General features: G+C 37.6%; 1 protein-coding gene across 1 annotated transcript; it reads right to left on the bottom strand.

The window, feature by feature from the left end:
* Positions 1-6,400: 6,400 nt before the first annotated feature.
* On the bottom strand, positions 6,401-7,387 carry LOC122679612 (RWD domain-containing protein 1-like). Its single transcript, XM_043880462.1, has one exon. The coding sequence runs from the start codon at positions 7,278-7,280 to the stop codon at positions 6,552-6,554; it is 729 nt and encodes a 242-aa protein (XP_043736397.1). The 5' UTR covers positions 7,281-7,387; the 3' UTR covers positions 6,401-6,551.
* Positions 7,388-10,343: the final 2,956 nt, after the last annotated feature.

The following is a 10,343-nucleotide window of genomic DNA, read 5'->3' as shown; positions in this document are numbered from 1 at the left end:
TCTATTTTTTTCATTAGTTCTGGTATGGTATTTCTTTAACAGCTTCAGTATTAGCTCTGTGATATTACATAAATTCCTAAACATTTTTGTCTGAGTTTCCTCACTTATAAAATGAAGTGAGATAAATTATTGAAATTAATAAACAAAATAATGCATGTCAAAGCATGTAACACTGACACATTACAAACTGAATGAATATTTCCTTCATTCTCTTCAAAGGAAACCTGTAGCAGCATCAAAGACTAGTCCAATCGTATGGTTCTTCTCAGATATTGCCTGACTCTCTTCTGCCCTCTTGTGGTAATCTGTAGAATTAATTCAACCTTATTTCAAGAGGAGCCTACAAGGCTTGGGGCACATGGGGTCGCAAAGAGACAGATAGGACTGAGCAACTTCACGTTTTTAAAAATTTCAAGATTGAACCATTCTATGTTCAAAACAATGGCCCCAACTGCAATAAGCCGTGATTTAGAATGTAGAAAACATTCTGTAGATAAAAGAATTATAGACAAAATAATTTCAAGTGCTCTGGAAAGATCATAAAAGATACTACCAAAGATAGGTCCTTCTAAGTTTATCCTAAGTTGTATCTTGGTTTGACCAGTTACTTGCCATGTTAAACAGAAGGAAAATAGTAATAAAAATAATAACAGATAATCAAACTTTGTTAAACATTTACCATTTATCAAGGTCTGTGCTAAATGTTCTACATACATTCTCACATTTAATCCTAGTGAGAAACTGTTGGTAAACATGATAAATATATGACAGATAAAGAACCTGAGTTTTAGGATGGTTAAGTGTCTTGTTCAAGATCTGTTCCAGCTGTTTAACTACAAAACCCTCACCCTTAACAACTATACAGTCTTCTCTAGCTAAAAAAAATAAAATAAAAAGTGTAATGAATACAATTTCTCAGGTATCAGTGAATTACATCAAGAGACCAAATGCTATCATTCCTTTGCCCCATATTTCCCTAATTGTTGCTGCAGCTTTTTTTTTTTTTTAATTATACATTACCTAGCTCTTCAAAAAAATATCTTAAGAAACCTTGCCACTCCTTCACTTCTCATTCATAATTCAGTCTACTTCAGTTTGGTTCCAAACCAGCCCACTGAATAATGCATTTTTTAAGGTTACCACTGATTATGTCAGGTACCATGAAAAAGAAAAAAAAAGATCCATGTAGAGTTCCAGTGATCCTTACTGAGTTGGTTAAGAACATTAAACTAAAGACCACTCCCTCCTTCACAAGAATATTCTTCTAACTTCCATTGTCTTTTTTTTTTTTTTTTTAACTTCCATTGTCTTATTACTTCAAATTTCTTTTCCTTCCTCCTTCCTCTTCTCTCTCTTCCTCATTTTTCTTTTTTTCCTCTTGGTCTTCATCTTTATCTCAGTAAAGATTTAGGGGGTTTCTTTTGTAGATTCAAATCCTCTTCTTGAATTGATGAAGGAATTTTTCTGACTCATTTTTGTCTCTCTGTTCATTCCTATAGATTAAAAAGTAAAAATACACTTATACATGTTACAAGCAAATTTTGTATCTCATGGCATTTCTAATCTTGTATCCATCTAAGTAATTGGCATTTCCTTTTTAAAGCCTCAAATTCATCTACAACTAAATGTATCTTAAATATTTATCTTGGTTTATCTTTACCAGATCACAATATTTCCATCCCTACCTATTATGTCACATTGTGTTTATCTCAAAAATTGCAGATTTGTCTGCCCAGATTTTCAAACTGGAAAACTTGGATCTGTGCTTTATTTCCACTTCCTTTTCCTTCATCTGCAGCATCCCATCTATCAGAATACTTTTTGTCTCTCATTTCTTCAACTCTTCCTTCAGTAGGACATCCCAGGACATTGACAACAGTTTCCATAGCTCCTGCAATAACCCCTTAATCCTCTCACTTGTTCTATCTTAGCCCAATTCTACACCAGCCTTTTAAAAGGATATTTGCACTATCCAAATACTAACATTTTACTTACCTACTCAAAGTGTTTCTGCAGCTTCTGATTTTACCTAGAATAAAACCCAAATGTGGTACGCATGCGTACTAAGTCTGTTCAGACGTGTCCGACTCTTTGGGTCCCTGTGGACTGTAGCCCACTAAGTTCCTCTGTCCATGGGGCTCTCCAGACAAGAATACTGGAGTGGTTGTAGAATGGGGAGGGGTGGAGAATGCCCTTCTCCAGGGGAAGCTTCCCGACCCAGATGTGTAGTCCGTGTCTCACATCTCCTGCATCAGCAGGTGGGTTCTTTACCACTAGCACCACCTGGGAAGCCCTCGTATGGCCCAACACGATTTGGTTTCTACCCCTATGCCCATTTATTCTTGAAGAAATCTCTAACCACTCTGGTCTTTCTTCGCTTCTTCACACACATCACACTCATATTTCTAACCTTGGTCAGAATCTTGGTTTCCGTATCCTTATATCTTGGCTATGAGAATAAGACAACACTTTATATCAGTTACTGTTTTAGAGATTGTACAACAGCTTGTACAATTTTCCTGTCTCCCAAGACTGTTTGTCCCCCAAAATTGTTTCACCTCCAGTCCTTCCTTTTCTTGCTTTGCTTTATGTTTTTCTCCATATTAATTATCACCTTCCAATGTAATATACAATTTTCTTAGTAATTATGCCACTTTGGGGGGGGGGTCAGTTTTTCTCCACCAGAATGTAAACGTCAAGAGGGCGGGGATCTTTGTCTTTTTTGATCATTTGTGAGGCCACCCATCACAGGGCCTTGCTCATAGTAGAAACTCCATACATCATTGATGACTGAATGACAAAACAAATGAGCGAGTTTAGGAAACCTTTATCATGCCAAGGAAACTAGAGTATAGATTTTTGGCATACTCACTCAAAAGTTGTCTACTTTTACAGAAATTCTTTTATTTTCTCAGTTTGAAAATTCATTTAAATTATCTGGCATGAGTAATAATATGCCTTGTTTTATTTGGCAAGACACCTATGACAGTTATGTTTATTATTTAATTTTACCACGCTTTCTAGGCATGCTGAAGATAGGAGTTATAAAGAAAGCTCTGATGTAACTCCAGGTTAAGGAGATAATCTGCATTGTCAACAATATTAGTTTTCCCTACTTGCCACACCATTTCGTAAGCACATTCTAAAGATCAGAATGGAAGACATGCTCATAAAATAATATTTGCTAAAGCATATGTTTCTGTTTACTATTGTGACTCTATCCTCAAATATTCAGGCATTGTACTCATCTCATTTTACTCCTTTGGAAATACTAAAAATTAACATACAAGGGTTTCATTTTATCAAAGTGCTTCTTAAAACCCAGGCAACTTCAGGAAGAGACTCAAGATTACAATGTCTGCCAAAAGGGTGGTGTCATCTGCATATCCGAGGTTACTGATATTTCTCCTGGAAATCTAGATTCCGGCTTGTGCTTCATCCAGTCTGGCTTTTCGCATGATGTACTCTGCGTATAAGTTAAATAAGCAGAGTGACAATATACAGCCTTGACATACTCCTTTCCTAGTTTTGAACCAGTCCATTGTTCTATGTCCAGTTCTAACTGTTGCTTCTTGACCTGTGTGCAGGTTTCTCAGGAGACAGGGCAATTGTGTGGTAGTTTGAACATTCTTTGGCATTGCCCTTCTTTGAGATTGGAATGCAAACAACTTTTCCAGTTCTGTGGCCACTGCTGAGTTTCCCAAATTTTCTGGCATATTGATTACATCACTTTAGCAGCATCATCTTTTAGAAATTGAAATAGTTTCTAAGAATAAGACAACACTTTATATCAGTTGCTGTTTTAGAGGTTGTACAACAGCTTGTACAATTGTCCTGTCTTCCAAGACTGTTTGGCCCCCAAAATTGTTTCACATCCAGTCCTTCCTTTTCTTGCTTTGCTTTATGTTTTTCTCCATATTAATTATCACCTTCCAATGTAGTATACAATTTTCTTAGTAATTATGCCACTTTGGGGGGGTCTAGAATTCCACTAATTAGACTGGGTAATAAATTTTTAGAAGAATATCATAGAGGTAGGTTGCCCTTCCTGCCACATAACGTCAGAATGTTCTTGGTCAAAAACATCACTGAGGAAGTTAATCTCAATACCTAGTTGAGGCAGTGTTTGCAATGTTGTTCCAAGGTAGTTGCAGTTTGTTTTCCTTCCTCTTGTGAAACAAAGAATGTTGCTCACCATTCGACTGTACAAGGATCAAGTCATTAACTCATTGGCCACAGCAATGGCTGACTCACACTGCAGCCCGAGATGAGACATTCTATGTTTTGCACAAGCAGACCTCTAGTGATAGATAGACGCAGCTCTCTTGAAGAATTTTAATAAAGTCAGGTCCTTGCATCTTCCCATACATAGAAAAGAACTAAAATCATTAACTTGATATATCTGTTCTTTTTGACTAGCAACAATCCCTTGCTGAGATGTGTGCTTGACTGTATGTATTTTCTAGCCAAAAATCAAATATAAACTTGCTCTTCCTTTACCTCTTCAGAGCAGTTTCCTCAGAGCTCTTGAGAGGCTGTTTCCCAGGCTATAGTCCTCACTAAGGTTCCTGAATAAAACTGAAACTCAACTCTGTGTCTTTTCTTTCAGGCAACTCTGTGTTTTTTGTAAGTAGTCTTACGTCTAGCTCACATTTAAGGGAGGGGAATTAAACTATGAGGGGCAGTAACTAAATGGGTAACATTTGAATATACTATCTGAAATTCTTTTAAAAGATTTTTTTCTTCCCCTTGTTCTTATTTAACAAGTTATTTATATCACGTTATAGTCATTGATATCTATTTGTTCTTTGGGCTATCACTAAATACTATTTTTATCCATGTTCTCTCCAGTTGCTTTTGTTTTGGAGCTAGTTCTTTTAGTTTGGCCCCTCTGTCCTTCTGATGTGGTTCCATTATCTACATTTGAGAATTTCCTTTCTTTTTGGTGCTATGTAATACTCCAAGTTTGTATTTTACTTGCCATGTTCTGGCCCTAGAATCAAATATTTTCTAAATGATCCCTGAATATTTTTTAATTGGAAAAGGTATTAAGAACCAAGGTATGGATTGTGTTCATAGCTACTAATGTGTCACTAATTAAAGACACTCTGATTAGACAGAGCAAGAAAATCATGCATATACAAACCCCTGTATATCATTTATAACTATAAACATTATATATACATTTGTGTACATGGTTATGGGCTTCCCAGGAGACACTAGTGGTAAAGAAACTGACTGCCAATGCAGGAGACATCAGAGACGGTGGTTTGACCCCTGTGTCAGGAAGATCGCATGGAGGAGGGCATGGCAATCCACTCTAGTATTCTTGCCTGGAGAGTCTCATGGACAAAGGAGCCTGGTGGGCTATAGCCCCTACCATCTCAAAGGGTAGGGCACAATTGAATCAACTTAGCATACATATATGGGTGTATCACAATGCGTGTGTGTGTATTAGCACGTGTATATAGTAAACATGAGTTTATAGTGATACCGCTCTTCTAGCCCTACACAGCCCATTTACCGCTCCCCTCCACCCCGCCGCAACACACACCTTGCTTACTCATTACTTTGTGTGATAGACTCACTGTCTATCATCTATTTTCTTATTTGTGCAAGTCTAGTTCATCAAGTAATTTCATAATTGTAAGCTGAGGGCCTTTCTGGGCCTTTCTGGAGTTTGTTTTACTCCTCCTTCTTAGAGTCCTCAGTGTTCTGATAAGATGAAGTGTGCTTTATGGGTTTGCAGGTTAACTGGCTCATTTTGGCTTTTAGAGTAAGAGTGGAATGATGAACTCACACAACATTTCTACATGTAAATTGGAAATCCTATTTTCCAATTTTTATATGGATGATTAACTCCTATTTTTCAGTCACTTCCCTCCTATTATCTATATTTAAGGCTACTCTCAGTTATCACTGCCATTTAGTCTTCACATGCAGCAGTTTTCTAATTATTAAGACACTGTTAATAGTATGATTTATTTTTAGACTATATGCTGTTTATAAATCATGTTAAAAACAACCTTAAGTACATTTGCTAGTTTTGTTTTTTTGTTGCTGTTGTTTTTATTTTGGCATGTTTGCAGTGTGACCAGTGACTTTTTTCTGCATGGTTTCAGTCTTTTTACTTTCTTTTACCATTTGATCCAGTTTATCCTTGTCATACGGTACTGTCATTTATAATAAGAAATATATATTTGGTCTTCAACCTAGGTTCTAGTATAAAGTAACGAAAACCTTTAAAATGTCCTGTGATACTGGTGGTAAAGGTTTCTTTTGTTATGTTAATAAGATGAGGTTTGGATCCCACTTACAAATGAGGAGTGGTTGCCTAGAGAACCAACCATGTGATTAGAGGGTTAGAAATTTTTTTTTTTTTTTTTGAAATTTTTAAGATCAATTTATTAAGTTCAATGATGAAACCCATCAGAAGAATATTCTCCTGAAAATTATTTTTTTCTTAGAAAAAAGAAAGGAAAATCAACACCCTCTCAGCATAGCCACAGATGCTGTGGCAGTCAGGCCTCTCTGCAGACGGGAATAGTCCATCAGTCGGTCAAGTCACTCTCCCAGTCAGCAGGATTGTAGTCTGGATCATCTTCATCGTCCTCCAGCTCCAAGTCATCCATTTCCTGGAACAAAGACTCATCTACCTCCACGTTGTTTCCAGCATCTTCCAAGAACTGGATATCAGATGTGTCAAGATTATGATCTGTTTCAAATAGTTGTCTCCCACTTAATTTATTTTTTCCCGCTTGCTCTTCTTCCTTCATCCGTTTCTTTTTAATTTCCAAGAGTTCTGCATCAAACTTGGCCTTCCAATTTAAGAAATTCTCAATTGTAACAGGAGTACCATGGAATAATTGCTTCTCGGCTTCTTCCGCTTCTCTTTCTTTTTGTTTCTTTTCTTCTCTTCTAGTTTTTATTTGATCTACTATTTCATTTAATTTCTCTTGCACAGCTGACACTAAGGTGAAGATCATCACCATTCCAAGGTTTTCTTCTGCCTGTAATGCTAATAATTTTAAAATGTCTGCTACATCATTATCTTCTAGATTTAACTGGGCGAATATTTCATAAAGGGGAGCTTCATCTGGGTATTTTTCACTGTATGTAAACTTGAGGGTTATCTGGACAGTTTCATCATTTTCTCCAGCCTCAGATGTCACAGTAATGGTGAAGCTGGGTGGATTTTCTGATAATACTGTGAAGGAGTCAGGGTAGATGGACTCCAGAGCCTCCAGCTCGTTGCGCTGCTCCTCGCCGTAATCTGTCATCGCGGCCCTCGCTGCAGCCCATGGATCGCCCAGACACCCAGGCGGCGTGCTGCAGCCTGGACCGCGGCCGCGCTGGGAGAGCAGGCAGCGGCCGGGCGGGCGCAGGCGCCGAGGGTTAGAAATTTAAGTCCTACCTCCAACCCCACCTCTGGGTAGAGGAGTGAAAGTTGAATTGACCTTCAATGATTTCATCAATTGTGGCTGCATAAAGAAGCCTCCGTAAAAGCCAAAAAAGGATGAGCTTCAGAGTTGTGTTGGTGAACACGAAGAGGTGCTGGGAGAGCGTCCCGCCTGTAGAAGGATGGGAGCTCCAGGTGCCTTCCCCATGTGCTGTCCTATGCTTCGCTCTTGTCTGGCTTTTCCTGAGTCACACCGCTATATAATAAACCAGTGATATAGTCAGTAACGTATTCCTCTGGGTTCTGATACACAAAGAAATTCCTTAAGCCTGAGGATGGGATCCCTTGGGAATCTCTTTTCATAGCCTGTCAGTCAGAAACACATAACAAGCTAGGCTTGTGACTGGTGTCTGAAATGTGTATGGCTGTGGGGGGGTGTGTGTTGTAGCAGGGAGGTCTTACACGAAGAAATCTTAACCTGTGAAATCTGAGACTGGCTCAAGTGGATGGAAAGTGTCAGAATTGAGCTGAATTGTAGGGCATCCTGCTGTCATCCTGAGAATTGCTTGTTTTGGTGTGGGTGACCCCTGCACACACACACATACTTTGGGGTTGGTAACACCAAGAATGATGAATGTTTAAGTGTTTTATATACTTGAAAAGAGTGTTTACTGCATATTTGGGCAATAAAACTGTGTGTAAGGGGAATTCTATTGTTAATGTTGTCAAATCTTTCATATTTTTACTGATATTTTATGTGTATTTTCTGTGAACATTTTCTATCATATGTGATAGAAGTATGTTTAAATCAATATGAATGGTGGTTTCCTTTCTCTTTCCTATTTTTGTTGTTTCTTTCTTTATATATTTTGAAACCATGCTATCAAGTGCCAAATGTTTAGATTAGATGGATTGAATATTTCAACTTTATAAACTATCCTCTGTTTATAGTTTAAATCTTCCCTGAATATAATCATAAAATCTACATATTAACTTTCTTGTAGATAGCATATTATAAACATCAATTTCAATTATTTTTTTTAATTTATTGGAGTATAGTTGGTTTACAGGCCTTCAATGTCGTGTTACTTTTTACTATACAGCAAAGTGAATCAGCTACATATATCCACTCTTTTTTAGATTCTGCTCCCATATACCAATATGAATATTCAATATAGAATGTCGTGTTACTTTTTACTATACAGCAAAGTGAATCAGCTACATATATCCACTCTTTTTTAGATTCTGCTCCCATATACCAATATAGAATATTCAATATAGAATATTGAATAGAGTTCCCTGTACTATACAGTAGGTCTTTATTAGTTATCTATTTTACATACATGCTTGTGTGTGCAGGCTAAATTGCTTCAGTCATGTCCCAGTCTTTATGACCCTCTGGACTGTAGCCCTCCAGGCTTCTCTGTCCATGGGATTCTCTAGGCAAGAATACTGGAGTGGGTTGCCATGCTCTCCTTCAGGCAATCTTTCCAACCCAGGGACTGAGTCTGCCTCTCTTAAGTCTCTTGCATTGGTAGGGAAGTCCTTTACCACGAGCATCATCTGGGAAGCCCATCTTATATACAGTAGTGTCTATATGTCAACCCCATTCTTCTAATTTATCCTTCCCCATCAATTACTTTACACTCAAACTTACACTCAAACTTTCTGCCTACCAACTCTTTAGATATATGCATTATTCACAGGATTCTTTTATTTAGCAGTGAAATTATATTTGAGGGGACTTCCCTGGTGGCTCAGAGGTAAAGAATCTGTCTGCAATGCAGGAGACGCAGGTTTGGTCCCTGGGTCAGCAAGGAAATGGCAATCCACTCCAATATTTTTGTCTGGGAAATCCCATGGAGAGAGGGGCCTGGTGGAGTACAGTCCATGGGGTTGCACAACTTAGTGACTAACAAATACAACACATCATTATATAGAGAGCATTTAGTGCCCTTACATTTAATATAATTTCTCATTTATGATGTGATTTTAATTTTTTTCTACCTGCTCTGTGTACCCACTTTCTCATGACAAACTTTTTTTTTCATTTTCCCAGATATGATAAATGTATTTTTTTGGAACATCAGTTTTTTAAATTGAGGTATAGCTGATGAGCAATATATGTTTCAGGTGTACAACATAGTAATTCATAGTTTTTGAAAAGTGAAGTCGCTCAGTCGTGTCTGACTCTTTGTGACCCCATGGACTGTGTAGCCCACCAGGTTCCTCCATCCATGGGATTTTCCAGGCAAGGACACTGGAGTGGGCTGCCGTTTCCTTCTCCAGGGGCTCTTCCCAACCCAAGGATTGAACCCTGGTCTCCTGCACTGTGAACAGACGTCTTATCGTCTGAGCCACCAGGGAAGCCCAGATCTCCTGGATATGGGAAACCTGGATAATTTTTGAAAGTTGGCCTCAATTTATGATTATGAAAATTGACCATATTCCCTGTGTTGTATAATATATACTTGTAGCTTATCTATTTTATATATAGCTGCTTGTACCTCTTAATTCCCTACCCTTATCTTGCCTTTCATCTCTTCCCTTTCTCCACTGGTAATCACTAGTTTGTTCTCTGGATTTGTGATACTATTTCTTTTTTGTAGTTGGTATATTTACTAGTTTACTTTTTAGGTTCAACATATAAGTCATATCATTCAGTATTTGTCTTTCGCTTTAACTAATTTCACTTGGCATGGTACTCTCCAAGTTCATCCATATTGTTGCAAATGACCAAATTTAATTCTTCTTAGGGCTAAGTTGTATTTCACTATATATATATATATATATATATATATATATATATATATATATATTTGTGTGTGTGTGTGTTCTTTATTCACCTATTGATGGACACTTAGGTTGCTTCCATATGGCAATTGTAAATAATGGAGCTATGAACATTTGTGTGTTTGTATTCTCTGGTGGCTCAGACAGTAAA

The sequence above is a fragment of the Cervus elaphus genome, chromosome 21 (assembly GCF_910594005.1).
Source record: "Cervus elaphus chromosome 21, mCerEla1.1, whole genome shotgun sequence".
NCBI classification, from domain to species: domain Eukaryota; kingdom Metazoa; phylum Chordata; class Mammalia; order Artiodactyla; family Cervidae; genus Cervus; species Cervus elaphus.
This window is presented reverse-complemented; position numbering and strand designations above follow the sequence as displayed.